We start from the raw sequence: 17,921 nt of genomic DNA, 5'->3' as shown, positions 1-17,921 counted from the left end.
GTGGCAAATGAGTTGTTTAGTTGAGTGTGCTTTAGTAACCATTGAATATTAATAAGTCATTTTACTCCTTTACGTTGGACTTGATTGAGTTGTGTTTAATTAGGTACAACCGGTATTTTGTTTTTGTATACTTTAGTTGTGTTAATACAAGTATTAGGATCGGAACAAATATGATCAATTTTGATTTAAGGCAATAATTTCTAACTCACCTTGTTCTTGTGAATCTTGCTCACATTAGTTGTCTTGTGTGTTTTGTTGTTCTTCATTTTTCGCAATATGATCTTGCCAAAATTAAAACTAAATCAAATACAATTAAAGTTACCTTGTTCTCTACTTCTACACGTTTGAGTCATTCGAGTTGGGATAGCTTTGTTAGGTCTAGGCAAAATTAGTGCTCATAGAAACAGTATGAGTAATTCAAGCTGGGATATTACTTCATACTAATTTGTTAACTACTTAGCTATTATGGTTGTTAGAGGTTTGCATTCTACAATGTTAAGGTTAGAAAAGATACAGGTTTGCATTCTACAATGTTAAGGTTAGAAAAGATACAGCACTTTTTCTTCCATTTTCCAATTGAAAATCAATCCTAAAAATTAACAGGAAAGAGGACGATGCTTATTTAGCCCTCAAAATAAATTTACAATCAAGTGAAAAAAATAAATAAATAAAATAAAAGGCGTTTTGTTTTCAACTTTTCACAACATTATAGATTACTAAGTGTGGTTATTCTTCAAAATTGAAAAACATTCATGTTATGGGTTCAAACCGGCCTACATGCTGTAGCCACTGCTATCTAGAAGGGCAGCCTGGAGATGAGATACATGCTGTATGTCAATAGCCAGAGGTATTGAAGAAATGAAGTACAGGATGTAAGAAGGCAAATGAAGAGAAAAATGATGTAAGACTACTGCGACCTCATCCTCTAGTCAGCAGTACCAGAAACATCTGCTGAATTCCTTTTTGAGTTAGAATGTTGAGTGGCTGGACCATCTTTCGCTTTATTGCTTTTTACAAAGTCAGAGAAGGAAGGAACAGGCGGTAGCACTATTTTTTGTGCTATGCTTTCTGATGTTTGAGCAGTTGCAGATGGATCAATTCTAGTATTTTCATAGATAATTTCTTTCATAGGTTTAATGGAATTATTTGAGGAAGTTGGCTCTAGAAGGGAAACCTCGTTTTTCTTCAAGTTGTCCATCTTTGGGGTGTTGGACTGCAGCTTGTTAGTTAGATCATTTACAGTTGCAGTTGATAGCCACCTTGCTGTACTAGCCATCTGTGATAGATAAAATGTTTTCCCGCCTTTTTCACATTTCTTGTAGCATTCATTTTCAAGGATTGTGACGGCTGATTCGATGTCAACACTGTAAAGTGGTAATCAAGGAAAAGAGTCAAGCCAAGATTTCACTAGAAAATAACTACTTCATTGTATAAAGAAAAAGAAGAAATTGGCCTCATCAGTAAAATATAACACCCAAGTACTAAAAAAACAAAACCATACAGAAGTAGCTAATTTTGTCCCCTCCTGTTCAATCTTTCAAAGGTATGGAAATAAACAAGCTATAGGTAGCTTCTCTCGAGGGAGGAAAATAAATACAGTAATGTGGCCACTGCCCTTAAGTGAAAGAGCAGAGGATTTGGGGCAGAGATATTGAAAAACATCTGTATTGGTTGAAAGACATCTTTTTCTGAAGGGACATGAAAGAACTATCTTAGTATAAAGGCTTCAGTTGACTAGAGTCCCACAATATGCCACATGAGTATCACACATTCCTGACTTAATCCTTCAATTATAAAGACAAAGAACCAAACAAAACCCTGCCACCTCATAAGTATAATGTGAATAGCAGGAATGTTTACATGACAATTATTTTGAGACAAAAATAGGAAGTTAAAAATAATTATAGGAGAAAGAAACAGGCGAAAAAAGATTAAACGAAAGAGACTAAGAAAAAAGCATATGATTTGAATTTGAGGTTAAAGCTACAGATTAAACCTGCCAAGTCGTCGTTGATTTTCCTTCAAAGCATTTGCCAGCTGTTGCTTGCATGATTCTCTTAATGTGTTGGATATCAAATTTTTGTCTTTTCTACTAGTCTGCAATTAGCGTGATATGATTACATAGGATATAAGAATGTACAATAAAGAAAAGGAAGGAAGACAGAAGGCCGACTAAATGCATATGACTACAATACTACATGTGTTGGCAAAGGCATAACAATAGAATATATAAAAGAGAAACAGACCTCTTTCTGAGAGCCTTGGTTCTGATAATACTTTTCTTCTGCTCGCTGCAATATATCAAATTTTTCACTTAACCGAGATCTTGATGGCAAGCTTGAGTAGCTCAGGCTTTTTAATGCTTCCCCTTCCGCTGAATTAAGAAAGTATTCAGTGATGATAGTAAGATAAAGCTATTGTACATTGTACCACACTCAATCAAAATTCAATCACAAATAACTGCCAGCTCATAAGGCTCTCTAGTAAACTTCAACCAATAAGCCAGATAGGTTATTACCATCAGAATCTGATATTTCTTCTTCAGAATCACAAGATTTATCATCACCGCGATTCCAAAATTCACTATACCTTTCTCCATCAACATTGTTTGAGGAACTTCACAGAAAAATAGAAACATATTAATATTGGCACAAAAGGAAGCAAATAAGAACACTGCAAAAAGAAGACAGCACATAATGAACATTATGAAGTGTATCAGCAAAAGAAAGACAAATAAAAAATATTCCAACATGACTGATTCCTACGAGGCTGCCCCTGTTAATATCCGTGATAAACAAATTTCGTTTATCAAGTAGCAGTTTTGGGATAAACCGCTACTTCAGGTAGCGGTTTTACCTATATTCACTTCAAAAATTACACTTTTGTCCCCATGGTAAACAAATTTTGTTTATCACGGAGATAAACTTGTTTTTCCTCTAATTCCTACTGACACAGTTAGCACATTGTCATAACTCATCAGCCCCACAAAACACCGGCAAAGAGATGAGAGCAAGATAGTTAGGAGTTTAAAGAATTGTTATTGGATAAAATATAAATAAGCTAACCCAGGTTAAATAAATTTATCAAATAATACAAACCAGACTACCTGTTTATAACAACTCTGGCCAGCACGTTTTTCTGTCGAGCTGCTGAGGAACTTAACTGCTCCAGGTGCTTGGCCACTAAATTTGGCTGTTTGCAGGCATCACATGTTTTTCTACAAAGAGATGCAGGGGCCTACAGTTTGAGTAGAAAAGAAAAACAAAAGGAAATAGGAGTTCAGTTTAAACAGAGCAAAAAAAACCATGAACTTGAAGTCTATATAAAATTTAATTATTTTTTTCTTAGTTGTGAAAAGGATGATCAACATAAAATATTATCTGCATAAAAAAAATCTTAAATAAAAATAAAAAGCACAGCCCACCTGTTCCCCAAAGCTCTGAAGAATTTTCTTCCTACGGCAATCAGCACCTTCACAGTACTCAACCATCTGCAATCACGACCAGGCAAAGTCAGTTCACAATTCCATTATTTCCCCTCACCTTGTCTTGCTTTTGTGAAAAGACCACCTGTCTAAAATCATCGAGAGACTTCTTTGACGATGCATCTTCCAAACTTGAGGACTTTGATTTCTTGTTTTGAGGATTCTTCAGAATAAATTCCTGCAATAGTGAAATTATTGCACTTAAGATTTCAGAAATTATGTAGCCTTATAGTAGCGTTTAAAAATATCAGGACATAAAAATCCAACCATTCTCTTGCGATCGTCAATGCTATAATATAAAACACTTCGACATGGCAACTGATCACGTCCAGCTCTGCCAGATTCTTGATAAAATGATTCCATTGACTTTGGGATATTGAAGTGACATACAATCCGAACATCCTTTCTATCTATTCCCTAAAGTTCAGCCAAAGCCCAAAACAGTCACAGATTACTTACTACTTTATTGCATATTAACAATATAGTAAATAAACAATAGTTGGGATTCCCCAGCTTAATATTTACAGATAAGCATACCATTCTGCATGAAACATGTCATCTTCTATCACTTTAAAGTCCCTTACAGAGCTCCATCCCAAATTGCAGCAAGTAATACAGTGAATGCATAAAAAACTATCTATAAGTTTCAGTGTTAATGTATTAAATTATTAACAGCTACGCTTTGCCAAAATGAGAAAAGAAAACACAGCACTTCTATTCATTGTCATACAAGGACATTCACATAACATAATCAGAATAGTCCAATAATGCAAGAGTAAAATGATTTTGGCTAAAGTCATCACTTCTTAATTATATGAAGTTCACCAATCACCAACATAGATCAAATCAGTTTGCCAAAATACTTACATATAGAGTAATAGAGATGATAAGAATAAAAGAGCCAAGATAGCTAGGTTGTGCTAATCCTCACAGCAGTTCATACAATGCCTAATAAGCACTTCATAAGGCCAAAAGATAAATATACATGAAAGATAGAATAATATAGATGTAGAAGTAGTCAGACACCATTTGAAATACTACTATAAAGAAGAAAGTGGCGTACATTCTTCGCTGTTTATAGTTACATTATATTGGTACAATCCCACTCGATATCAGCAGACATTCGTATTTGATTTTTTTATTGGCACCAATCAAGAAATCACAGAAGTGCAATGCTATACTTGTATCATAAGAAAAGCATACCCAAAGGCAACTGTGGCCACAACAACTTGGATCTTCGAAGAAATCCAATCATCTAAGACAGAGCTTCGTAATTTATTGTTCAAACCAGCATGGTAAGCTAAGGAAAGGGCAAAAGAAACATCACAATTTAAGCGAATAGAAAACATCATAAGATATATATTGAAAAACATTACAAGAAAGGCCATATTAGTTACCAGCGCATGATATGCCATTGCTTGACAGGTGAACAGCCAGAGCATCACAAGCTGATCTCTCAAGGCAGTAAATAATTCCACAGACATCTCCACAGGATTTCATTACCCCACATAAATCAGCATAGCTATCATCTAGAAGATCTTTATATCGAACTGCATCAATAAAAGCTTACTCAAGAATATGACCAAATCAATGACATACCAAATACAGGGTGACAATAACCTAATCCCTCTATCTCTGTTTGTTTGCCCCTTTGGGGTTTGACACGCTTTTTAATGGAAGTACAAGGTAGAGCGAAAAGGATAGTGGTTTTGCAGGCTCCAACATTAGAGAAAAAGTATATTGGGAAATAAAGCCAACATTGGGACATCCCAAACAAGGAATATGGGACGAGCAAAAAGAGATGGAGGGAGTGTCTCATAAAAAATAACTGACAGATTCTGCAATCAAAATATCTGGATAAAATTAAAATAAAGAAAATAAGGGAAAAACAAAAGAATGTAGGGAGGGAAGAAAAAAAATAAGAAAAGAAAGAAATTTTCTGCTACAAGTACAGATACACTACCACGTAAACTTTGAACTTGTGAAGCATCTCATAAACACTTTTTATTTCAATAAGCATAGCCATCAACTCAAGAGAACATCAACTTATTACTATCTTCTCAGATCGTTACATGAGAATTTAAAACCTTTTCTCTGATATAAAATCCACCAGAAGGTTAACAAGCACTTAAATAGAACTGTGATGGTGACTTAGTGTTTATATTCAAAAATTTCAAAATGTACGGAAAACTTCTAACACTCGAAGAAGTTTTATATCGACAAACGAAGAAACATAATAATGATATACACGAGCCTAAAGCAAGAAGTAGTACCACAACAAATGACAAGTTTTGGAAAAAAATATTGACAACCATCAGCAACAATCCAATAAGTATTTAAATATATGATCATGAGCATCACTTCAGAGTTAAGACTGAACTAAACTACATGCTTTACAAATAACACACAAAAACTAAGACTAATAAGAACTTTGAAAGTATTTCATCCATGGACCAAGAGTCTATGGTCTCTCCTGGAATCCAAATACATAAAACCATAATACCCCTCACCACCGTATGCTTTTTAAATTTTCTAAAAGGCCAATAGCACACATGGAACATATTCTTATATTCTCCTCTCAAGACAAGGTCTTGTCACAAGAGTTATTTCCCATTTACTATCTTCTTTTCACAATCTTATTCTCTGAATGAAATCATATTATTTCATATTACTCCCTTTAGCTGATAGACAGATGATAAAACCAGCAAATAAATGAGAAACTAAATAACAAAATTATAAGAAATTCACCTTCATAATGTATATTAGGGCGATTAAAGGATGATTTTAGGATTAAAGGATTTTGCAAGCACAGTGATTGAATGACATCAGTCTGAACCCTGCACTCGAAAGAAGAAAGAGAAACGATATAAATAAAGGATAAAACAAAGGTAGCAGTAAGAAATAGATAGAAGTTCAACACAATTCTTAACATGAGGAAAATTCAATCCCATTAATTCTACAAGCAGGCTAATTTTGCAGCTATGTTTGATTTACAGGTACAAATGCCTTACTTTATCAGTGAATAAGTAATTATTCTGATTTAGTTTCTAAAATGCTTCTCTAAAACCCATAATAACATGATCTGATGGCCATTTTTTTTTTTTTTTTTTTTGAAGCCGCCATATATATTAATTGATACAGCATAAATTTGATAAAACTCATAGATTACAATTTAGCAAACAGTTGTAGTACTCAGGTATCTATATACCTATACGGTAGTGGAGTTTTTTAGAGGGATTTTTTTTTGGCCGAATCATAAGTTGGCCTAGGAACTGCATTATTTATTTCCTATTTATTTATCCATTTATTATTGACTATTGAGTAACATAACTCTAGAGACTTCTATATTTCTCTGCTATTGATTTTAAAAACCGAGCCATGTTTGGGAATTACTAGTGTGATAATAATTTGACTCTCTACACTTTTATTAGGATAAAAAGATAAGCATAGAGAAGGCTGTAGGGTAATCAAGCATTCATTTCAAGCAGAAAATCAGAATCATTCAGAATAGCAGCAGAAGGAATGAGAGTGTGAGACAGTATGAAAACAAGGAGAGGAAAATTAGAAGAAGTCAAAAGGCTGAAGAAAAAGGTGGTTAACAGTATAGAGAGTTCAATGGGCTAAAATGGAGTATACCCCCTCCATCATATGAAGCTGAAATTTCTTTAGTTTCCCAAGTCCCAACAACTCAAATGTTCTTTTCCATAACTTGCATATTGAAACTATTTGACATTATTCATAAACAAGATACACGTATGTGGTAAATGATAGGACTTAATAAAAGAGTACAATGGATGACATTTTGTACAAAACTTTACAGTGTGTTTGGATTGAAGGAAATAGAGGGAAGGGCAATGAGGGTAGGAGTATCTTTGATTTGGATAACAGATGAGGAAGGAAGGGAATTGGAGGGGAGAGAAATGGAGGGATTAAATTGTAAGAGATTGATCTCTCCAACAATGGAGAGATTTGCAAAGAAAACTCATCATTTTTCCCTCCCCTCCCTTTCCCTTCCCTCCTCCTCCCCTCCCTACCCTTCTTTTCCTTCCCCTTTCTTTATCCAAACATGCTGTTCAAGTTTATCCAATTTTTGGGGGTGGAAGGAGTACAACTACTGCAATGCTGGAAGCTCCTATAACATAAAATAGCCAAGTTAGCAGCAAGGGTAACTTAAGATAGCAATTCCTTCAGGGAAACAAAACCATAAGAATTAATAACAATTTAAAGTCAAATTGCAGAGACTGAAATAAATGGCATCATGTGTGAGCATTACTATATAGTAATACTATGAGTTATTTATTCTAGCAAGTCTAGCCACCACTGGAGGATCTGAAAAAAGTGACGAATAAGAGTAATATGTGCATCTTACTTTGGTGCAGCCGTTGCTGTCAATGCCAAAATCGGGACATCTGGAAGGATGTCTCTCAAAGAAGACAGTTTCCGGTAGCTTGGCCTATAAAATAAATTAACTGTCAATGGAAAAACAAATAAACCAACCCATTTGTAAAGTGCAGTAGCAGAAAATTTACATAAATGTAGTTGTGACTGAATTAGCTTAAAAGTCTTAAAAACTGACCTTGAACCTAATGAAAGCAAAAGAACGTATAACGGGTGGAACATCAATTAATAAGTGACAAATTGAGAGTGAATGTGCATGTCACACATAGTATGTGCCATCAATTTTCCTAACAATGCCTAGAACATTACTGCTGGATGTGGTTAATACAAAATAATAGAAGTAATTTGTATTACATAATAGAACCTTATCTAAATTAAATCACGGTTCATAGGAAGGATGGTTTGTTGGAGAATTAGTGAATTACATATTACTACGTAGGATGTGAGATGAGAAAAATAATAAAGAATGTTGGAGTGGGGACCGTAAAGAGAGAGAAATAGTTTAAAAGGTGGTAGTGTGGGAGCCAAAAGAGAGATAGATATAATTTATCAACGCCCTGGTCTTCTAAATTTGATGAGACAAATCACTAACCAGAAGAACTTGTTGAGGCCAGCAAAGACAAGATTTTCTACTGCATTTATTACACTATCATCAATTCACAAGCAGCAGCATAATCTAAGAAAAATGTTTACTTCTCAAGAGTGGAGAAGTAGCAAATGGGCCAAGGAATCAGGAGGCAAAAAAGCAGCTAAAACTATTATGATGCCCTCCTTTTGGAATGGTACAGTGTATGCATTGAAGTTAACAGGTCCATTAGTTCGTGCACTAAAATTGGTGGATGGTGAAAAAAAACCTCCCATGGGCTACATATATGAGGCAATGGATCGTGCCAAAGAAGCAATTTCAGCATCATTCAATCAAAATGAGTCCAAATACAAAGAAGTTTTCGAGATGATTGATAGGAGATGGCAATGTCAACTACACCGTCCTTTACACGCTGCTGGACACTTTCCAAACCCTGAATACTATTATGGCAATCCCCAAATTGAGCAATGTGAAGAGGTAGTAAATGGATTATATGAGTGCATACAAAGGTTGGTCCCACAACTTGACAAGCAAGACAAGATTATGACTGAGCTCACTTCTTACAAGCAAGCAAATGGTCTCTTTGGAAATCAAATGGCTATAAGGCATAGGAAAACTAAAGCTCCAGGTAATCAACTTATATCAATTCAATTAATTGTAACTATTCACCTAATTACACACTAATCTCTACACTGTAAATTTTAATTTTGTAGCTGAGTGGTGGTCTTGTTATGGTTCTTCTACACCTACTTTACAACAATTTTCCATAAAGATTTTAAGTCTTACATGTAGTGCATCAGGCTGTGAGAGAAATTGGATTACCTTTGAACATGTAAGTGGTGTTTCCTACTGATTCTTTATTAAACTAATGTCAATTTCTTGGTGATTATAACTAAATATTTTCTGTTTTGATAGATTCATTCTAAGAAGAGGAATCGACTCACACAACCTCGTTTAAATGACTTGGTGTATGTTAAGTACAATCGGGCATTGATTCAAAATTACAAGTTGCGTGATAAGATTGATCCCATAGCTTTGAAAGATACTGATGATAGTAATGAGTGGTTAACAGGAAGGATAGAAGAAGAAGCTGAAAATGATCATGTAATTGATGATGATGATGATCTTACATGGGGCCAAGTTGCTAGTGCGGCCGGAGTTTATGAAGAAAGATCCAACTTGAGATCAAGAGGAGGTAGACTTGGAGAAAATATTGGTAGTTCAAGCAAAGGAACCACACAAAGTCAGCCATTAGGACAAGCAAATGATGAAGAAGAAGAAGATGATGATGAAGGCTACTTGTCACTTGAAGATGATATGGGAGATGTCGATGCTTTTTCTAAGGAAGATGATTAAACAGAACACTTGGAGCATAGGAGGACAGATTTACATATCCTTTTGAAACTACTATATTTGGTTTCCTATTGGCTAGTAGCCTATTGCTGATATACATTATTTTGTATGCTATGTTTTTGGAGAAGCATGTGGAATGGGAAATCAGTTTTTACTTATATATTTATGTGTTTTAATATTATGTTTCAATCACATATATATATATGTATAAGTGAAAAAAACCTTTAAATGTAGGAAATTGCGCCTTACTTCGATAAGGCGCGCGCCTTGCGCTTGCGCCTAGGCTCTAGAACCCCTATCGCCTTAGTGTGCCTTGCGCTTTTTTATGCACTGAGAATTACATATTACTACGTAGGATGTGAGATGAGAAAAATAATAAAGAATGTTGGAGTGGGGACCGTAAAGAGAGAGAATTAGTTTAAAAGGTGGTAGTGTGGGAACCAAAAGAGAGAGATATAATAAAAATAATAGATTGTTTCAAAGAGGGAAAGTGGGTCATATAAAAGAAAAAACACACGGAGTTTTTTTTTTCTTCTTCTTATTTAGCCAGTGCTGACTTGCTTAAATTTATTAATCTAGCAAAGTACTCTATCAAACTACTTGTTGCTCACAATTACGAAGAAATTAATTAGGGAAGCTATTGCTCCTGATAAAAAGCATGCAACAATGGGGATGGATTATCATAAAAGCTATTTAATAATGGGTTTCTCCATCTAAGCAAATGACTAAGCAGAATAATGCTTTTCTATACCCCCCCCCCCCCCAAAAAAAAAAAAAAAAAAAAAAAACAAGAAGAATCTTTGATTTTAATCTCAGTGAAATAGACCTGTGAAGCTTTTGTCCTGGTTTCATTTAATATATGCGAAAAATTGAGGATAAATTGCACCATAAGAACACCAATGCATATAGCTCAGTGCAAGTAACTCATGGAAAAGATCCAGAGAGCAAACCCAAAAAAAAACTAGATAACTAGCATATTGTCATTTGCTTGAGGTGAACCCATATTATAGCACAAACCTGAAGTCATGACCCCATGATGATATACAATGCGCCTGAAACATTTGAACAGAAAACAAAAAAAGAAAACACAACAGTTAATACTTCAAAATAACCAATTCTTGAATTCCAATAACTAGCACAGAGATTACAGCACACCTCATCTATGGCAATCAAATGCAATAGCCCCCTGCCATGAATTTTTGACAACTTAATGCTGAAACCTGGTGTAGCTATCAACTCCGGAGTCACATACAGCAGCTTCAGGGAAGGTTTTCCAGAGTTCAGGTCCTCGTAAATCTAGAGAAAAGACAACAAGGTCAATGCAAATGGGAAGCTATAGGGAAAAGGGTAAAGATCAATTTAGTCGACATAGATCTAAAGAACCCCAACAAAAGAGACAAAACTGGTAGAATTGATCATAAATTGGCACAGCAAAGCTAAGGAAAACATAGTAAGGCAATAACTTAAGAAGAGTAGTTCAGTTTGGAATCCACAAAGTGCATAATGGTGATTGAATGATCCTACACGGCCACATGTAAGCTCCTGATTGTATCCTGACGGAAAAGGTTGCTTTGTTCAAATCATCAAATTGGCAGAATAATAATTATATCCAGTAAGTGACACCGAGCATATATAAGCCAACCATCAGCCCATCACCATCAAAAAATTTATTCTATCTTCACTATAAAGTATACATTTGGGGCCTGTTCACATTTACTTAATTTCATTTCAGTTCAGTTCAGCTCCAATTAGTTCAGTTCAGCTCCAATCAGTTCAGTTCCGTTCAGCTCCTAATTTCCCTCTCTCATAAAATATTCATTTCAGCTCAATTCAGTTCAGTTCAGTTCGGCTCCAATCAGTTCAGTTCAGTTCAGTTTAGATCAGCTCAATTCAGTAAATGTGAACAGGCCCTTAATTTGGTGATCCACATAAAGAAAGCCTCTGAAGTGGCTAGGCTTTTTGTATTCTGGGTAATCCGTGTTATACACCTGACTTTCAACCCAGGTCAACTGATGAGTTTTGCAGTCAAAACTTTGGCCAATACCCATGCTTCCCCAAAAAACCCTCCTGAGTTACCATTTGGAAGACAGCCACCCCAAAAACTGTCAAACTGATACTATCCGGCAATAAGAGCCTTCACACACGGGAAATACTACTTTTGTAACCGTTTCATCCAATATTACTTTTCCTAATGATTTTTTTGGGAACTTAATACATGTTGATAATTTCAATTTATTACTACCTCCATCTCATATTGTTGAGCCCGTGAACAAACCCATGTGAGTGAAAGTGTTGTCCCCCATTAAAAGAGTCCAAAAGTGAAGAGTGCTGGGATGTGTATCCCACATTGAAGAAAAGTGAAAGTTGTGTCCACCTTATAAGGTTAAAAGGCTACTCCCCTCGTTGCCATATGGTTTTGAAGTGGAACCTCCTTGGTTGTATAAAGTGGACACTTGTGACGGGTGTGGCCCCCACATATTATGTGTAACATACTAACATTCACTAAAAACGGTTTCTACACATTATATGCAACAAATGTCTTCCTTTTTAAGTTGTCATTTCTCTCAATCTCTCTTCTTGTCACATGCATCTCTTTCTCTAAGTCCATGTCAAGGCTTTTATTGCACATATATAATATAAAATAGGAAATTTTGCCAACAAATACCATTTAAATGACCACTTTTGAGAACAACTACCATTTTAAATTTTTTTTTGAAAAAACTACCACAAAAGCACAAAATGTTTGAGTAGCACTACCACATTTATTGCTTCCGGCAAGAATCTTGGTTGTGGGGGCATATTTTATAAAATTACCCTAAAAAAACAAAATTCAATGACAATATTGCTATACATTAACCCTAAATTGGATAATACACTTCAATTGTCCCAAATCCCCCAAATTCATAAAACCCTTAATTCAATTTTTTTTGACCATAAACCCTAATTTTAAGATTTAATTGAGAAATTAAATCAAATATAATGCGAAATTAAAGATAATTGACCTATAATTGTATCAAAATCTCTTGTTTTCTATGCCATAATTGATTGAAATTTTATAAACTTGGCTATCTCAATCCGAAATTCTTACCGGAAAATTAAACTTGGTAGTGCTACTCAAAGTTTTTGTGACTTTGTAGTAGTTTTTTATAAGAAAATTTTATATGGTAATTGTTCTTAAAAGTTGTCGTTTAAATGGTTGTAGTTGACAAAATTTCCTATGAAATCTTATAAGATTTGTTTCATTGTGTATTTTCAAGCATTATTTATATACGACTAAAAATTTTAATAATGTGAAAGTCAATACAACAACAAAGACAAAGCCTTAGTCCCAAAATGATAATAAAGTGAAAAACAATGTGTGAAAAATAATGTAGGGCAAAGGGAATGCATCTTATTTATCAAAAAATGACACTTGAGATCAGAATCAATTTGTATCAATTAAATGCATCCTTAAATCCTTAAAGTAATACATGAAAAAGATATATACTCTTCATGTTAATCGACAAATTGCATGGTAGATAACCCTTTCATATATTAGATCCACCCCACGGCTTGCACTATAAGAGTTGGATAAGTTTAATATACAGTCATTTCTCTCTAATGTATCTCCTAAAAATTTACTAAGTTGTTCCGAGTCTAAAGACAAATTTGACCATTTATTAATGAAATTCCTTCTCAAGCACGACTAAATGCTAAACACTTAAGGCAAGGCATTCCGAGCACAATATAAGATAAAACAACGCCTACGAACAACCAACCCACAAGGACCACAATGAAGATGTAAAATTCTAATGGTTGAAATTAAAGGTAAATTGGATATAAAAGAAAAATAATCCAAGTATTTATAATCAAACATAACATCTCATTCATGAAGAAGGCTACATCCAGGTTGTTTCAAATGACAATTTGTAAACGAAATCTAACTAGCATTTTTATAATGGAAAGGGGAGGTGTGCATGATAAATGGTTGTGACATAACATATGGTAAAAACTACAAGGGTACCATGTAAATTTCTAAAAATAGAAATGGCCTACCAAATACAACTTTCACATGTTGAAAGGAACCGCATAGAAATCCACAAAATTTACTTCTTAAAACAACACTAAGAACTTTGAGATCAGAAACTGGATCAAATGCAATGTCTAAAAGTAATATCTTGCCAAAAGTTTTTTTTTTAAATTCATATCAGTATTCAAATAAATCGCCAATGGATGCCTAGAGTTACCTCTATCTATTTGTACCAAATAATACATTAAGCTTAGTCCAACAGAATCTGTACGAGAGTGAACAGCACCATCACAGTTTAAGCACATTTAGATTAGAACTTATACTAGAAACAACAACAAAGTCCCTTATGAAGTTGACTCTTAAGCATCCATAAAATATGTGTCAGATATACAGTCAAATGTCTAGTAAAAAAAATATTGACATGCCAAAATTTAATTGTGCCTACACTGATGAAATGTTTGGTTTCTGTTGTAATCAACCTTTCGCAAATGGCAACATGGAATGACAGAACTCAAAAACATACCCTCTCTCTGACAGCAGATGTCTGAGTTGAGGAGAGAAACTCAGCTCCAATGCCCTTCTCCTTCAAGGCCTTCACTTGGTTTTCCTAAATAAGATCATTTTCATGTGATATTAATTATTACACCAGAGCCTGGTAAATGGGAACAAAAACAATCAAAACAAAAGAGAAATAGATCATTCATAACGAATACAATGCCCTTACCATCAAAGCTGACCATGAAAATGGAAGTGATCAATTTTAGTCCTAGAATTGCAATTCACCATAAATCAAAGACGGTATACAATCCTCCTCAAGATAAAATGTTTAAACAAGACAAATGACGTTCACCTATTAAAGGGCAAACAACAAGGACAATGCCATTATTTGCAAGGGCAGGAATCTGATAACACATTGACTTTCCCCCTCCAGTGGGCATAAGACAAAAACAATCCCTTCCTGTACAAAAGGATCAAAAGTCGTAACCAGTACATCAAATTGATGCTTACAGCATCATATAAAGTCAAATTGCATACAGTACTTCAGTAGCATAACACACTTAGCAACACTAAACTGGAAGATTGAAACCTGATAAAACAGCTTCGATGGCCTCTAGCTGCTTGCCTCGAAATTCAGAATGCCCAAAATGCCATCTCAATATTTTGACCAAAGCTTCCTTCCCACATTTATTCTTCGGTGTCCCACATATATTTTGCACAGGTAATGGTGATTTCTTCATTTTAATACTGGCATTCGAACCCTTCAATACAAAACATCATGGAAAACTATTTTTAGATAGGGAAACTTATTATGGTACTATAATTTTACCAGAATAGCCTACTCCAGGAGTTTACTTAGGTATTCAGAGGTTCAAAGATTTCACAGCATTGAGCACTATTAGCTATTAACAAAAACTACCTACAAGACCCAGTAGGCCAGTAAGTGTATAAAAAAGTTACACGTTTTGCACTGATCAGAAAAAGGTTTTCAGAAGAAGCATAGAAAACAATCAAGGAGCAAATTGAATTGAAAGGAATGCAACACCAGCAAAAACAACTCCCCCAAACAGAAACTACAAAGTACAAACCAACTCGTCCAATTCTACCACATGTTTACTCATCAAACTTCTTATTTCCCAGCTTTTAAACTAGATTGATTGATAACAAGTCCAACAGTTATTATGCACTATGGATGACAATCCAACGCTTTAAGGCATAAGATTATACGAATGTCATAAATCCAGTAATTAACTACCAACTTCAATTTTAAATTTACAAACCAAATAGATTCAGCATTTGTGCCACAAATCAGACATTAAAATCACAAGAAATCGTAACAAGAAATAAGGAAAGGGACGACGCCAATATAAGCACATAACAACAGCATTTTTGCCACAGATTACGTAAATAAACATTAAGGGGGCGTTTGGTATAAATTCCGTAAATGGAATGGAAAGGAATTATATAAGTAAGGGAAAGGGTAATGATATACATTATACCTTCGATATATGTTTGGTATCTTTATGGAATGAAAACAAATTGAGGAGTTTATGATTGAGGAGGGAAACACATTTTGTTTCCACTAGTTGGATAAAGGTAACAATTTGGGGAATTTTGTCACCCTTTGGAACGGTATTTGTTACTTGTAGCTCATACCAAAGTAATAGAAATGGAAACACTTATTTGTTTACGTTTAGTACATTACAAATTTTCATACCAAACACCCCCTAAAACATAAATATACAACATAATCAACAAAGCCATTACACCATACAATGGCATTGAAACTGCAAGAAGTTCCGAAATTTCGATACAAACAGCTAAAAGGCATGTAGAGTAAAAGTGACCTAGACGCATTTAGAGTATCAATATCCAAAAAAAAAAAAAATCAAACATTATGACGCCAGTTACCTAAATTAAAGCAATAAAAGCAGATTATACAAACAATTAATCCAGCAATAACTAAGATACAAAGAATTAACCATCAAATTTCAAAATGCATTGAAACAAAAACTTGAATTAGGGAATCAAAGATAGATTATAATCAACAATTTTAGAATTAATTGAACGATGATGAAAGAGTTGCAAACCTAAAATTGCAGGAGAAATTCCAACAATATGAGAGAAAGAAACGTTGGTACTAGCGAAATCAACAATGGCGGAGTTTTGCCGGGAAGAGTACGTGAACTTGAACTTGAATGGTCCAAACAAATACGGAGTATTTGGGCAACGACCCTCAACAAGTCACCAGCCTTAGCCCTTAAGTCATGCCCAAATGGGCCAAATCATAGCCTAATAAACGGGGTGGCTAAATCGGATACCCGTTTTGAAATTTTCGGATCAAGAAAAACCCGATTCGAATTTAATTTTGATAATATCCAAACCTAAAAAAATGAAACTAGTTACAATGAAAATACAAAACTACTAATCATCCACTAGCCAGCTCATAATCAAGCCCACACTAAAATGCTTACAACTCATAACACACACTAGTTAATAAACAAGACCAACCTTTCATATTCTTTTCATGTGGGACAATACTCACACATAAAACTCACAATTGAAGACTACATACTCCCTCCGTGTTTTTTTAAGTGTTACACTTACCAAATCCGACCGTGTTTTAATAAGTGTTACACTTCCTATTTTGGCAAAAAAACTACATTAAATATTATATTTCTCTCCTTTCATGGTCCCCACCCAAACCCACAACTTTTTTTTTTATTATATTTTTTTTTCACATTCCTTACTTTTCAAAAAACTATTTACTCCACTATCTACCCCACTTACCTTTTATTTTATTTAAGTCAATTAAATTGTCTAAAATTATGTTTAGGTCAAACTATAACACTTAAGGAGTACAACACTGAAACTGGGAGAAAAACTCTAACCACTTAAGTTATCCCTCACTCTCATTTATTCTTAGACACGTTGTCCCTTAATTAGTATAATTAGCTTACTGTGTTTTCTCCAAATTATTAAAACATAAAAATAATAAAAATAAATAAATAAGGGAAAGCCGGAAAGAAACAAAGAAATAAAGCATCATGAGGTCAAAAAGAGCATATAACACTTACGGTCATGACTCATGAGGCCCATAAGAAAGACTTTTTTTTTCCAAAACTACGTACGAAGTAGTATTACCATGTACTTAAGTCGTAATCAACCCTTTATCCTTTATTTAAAATGATTATAACGACTTTTTGCAAAAATTACGTAGTCATTAGTCAGCCCTTAAAAATGAATTTCAACTCGACTCAGTAAAAGAGTCACTATCACACAATGTGTACATATTTACCAAAGTCTTAGGGTTTCACTAACACTCCTTAGTGAACAAGGGAATAAGTTATACTTAATCATTTACCGGTAAGTCCAAGGTTTTATCAATTTGAGAACCCATCAAGATCCATGGTCCTTAAGCAGTGGGGGAAGGTTAAGAGAATCTACTCTTAAGAGTCTCATAAATTCATAATAAAGTTTGATATCTCATAATTTTGATATGTAAACATTTTCACTAACTCAAAACTTTACTTTGTAAATATTTGTTTTTTTTTTAATCTAATATTCACAGATCAGGCATTAAAGAGTGGAGG

The 17,921-nt window shown here is 34.4% G+C and overlaps 2 protein-coding genes across 2 annotated transcripts; one reads left to right on the top strand and one right to left on the bottom strand.

The window, feature by feature from the left end:
* Positions 1–602: 602 nt before the first annotated feature.
* LOC145611413 (ATP-dependent DNA helicase Q-like 3) lies at positions 603–16,553 on the bottom strand. The gene is made up of 19 exons (XM_081666744.1): positions 16,419–16,553; positions 14,918–15,089; positions 14,681–14,788; positions 14,555–14,562; positions 14,354–14,437; positions 10,977–11,117; positions 10,839–10,873; positions 7,854–7,937; positions 6,233–6,321; positions 4,882–5,034; positions 4,684–4,784; positions 3,752–3,901; positions 3,570–3,662; positions 3,425–3,490; positions 3,107–3,237; positions 2,519–2,616; positions 2,247–2,374; positions 1,997–2,097; positions 603–1,364 (listed from the first exon to the last, which is right to left on the bottom strand). The coding sequence occupies exons 2-19, from the start codon at positions 15,066–15,068 to the stop codon at positions 926–928; spliced, it is 2,160 nt and encodes a 719-aa protein (XP_081522870.1). The 5' UTR covers positions 15,069–15,089; positions 16,419–16,553; the 3' UTR covers positions 603–925.
* LOC145612654 (uncharacterized) lies at positions 8,457–9,824 on the top strand. The gene is made up of 3 exons (XM_081667980.1): positions 8,457–9,096; positions 9,182–9,300; positions 9,384–9,824. The coding sequence occupies exons 1-3, from the start codon at positions 8,457–8,459 to the stop codon at positions 9,822–9,824; spliced, it is 1,200 nt and encodes a 399-aa protein (XP_081524106.1).
* Positions 16,554–17,921: the final 1,368 nt, after the last annotated feature.

This window comes from Chenopodium album, chromosome 24, assembly GCF_948465745.1.
Source record: "Chenopodium album chromosome 24, dcCheAlbu1.1, whole genome shotgun sequence".
NCBI classification, from domain to species: domain Eukaryota; kingdom Viridiplantae; phylum Streptophyta; class Magnoliopsida; order Caryophyllales; family Amaranthaceae; genus Chenopodium; species Chenopodium album.
The sequence above is the reverse complement of the archived record's forward strand: the minus strand, read 5'-3'. Positions and strand labels throughout refer to the sequence as shown.

What these genes read in the sequence shown, in the direction of transcription:
- LOC145612654 (XM_081667980.1), top strand. Translation starts at nt 8,457, where the DNA reads ATGAGACAAATCACTAACCAGAAGAACTTGTTGAGGCCAGCAAAGACA. An exon ending in TAGGAAAACTAAAGCTCCAG is followed by an intron (nt 9,097 to 9,181) that starts GTAATCAACTTA and finishes TTAATTTTGTAG; the next exon opens with CTGAGTGGTGGTCTTGTTAT. An exon ending in ATTGGATTACCTTTGAACAT is followed by an intron (nt 9,301 to 9,383) that starts GTAAGTGGTGTT and finishes CTGTTTTGATAG; the next exon opens with ATTCATTCTAAGAAGAGGAA.
- LOC145611413 (XM_081666744.1), bottom strand. Translation starts at nt 15,068, where the DNA reads ATGAAGAAATCACCATTACCTGTGCAAAATATATGTGGGACACCGAAG. An exon ending in ACAGCAACGGCTGCACCAAA is followed by an intron (nt 6,322 to 7,853) that starts GTAAGATGCACA and finishes TTTCGAGTGCAG; the next exon opens with GGTTCAGACTGATGTCATTC. An exon ending in CTCTCGATGATTTTAGACAG is followed by an intron (nt 3,491 to 3,569) that starts GTGGTCTTTTCA and finishes TCGTGATTGCAG; the next exon opens with ATGGTTGAGTACTGTGAAGG.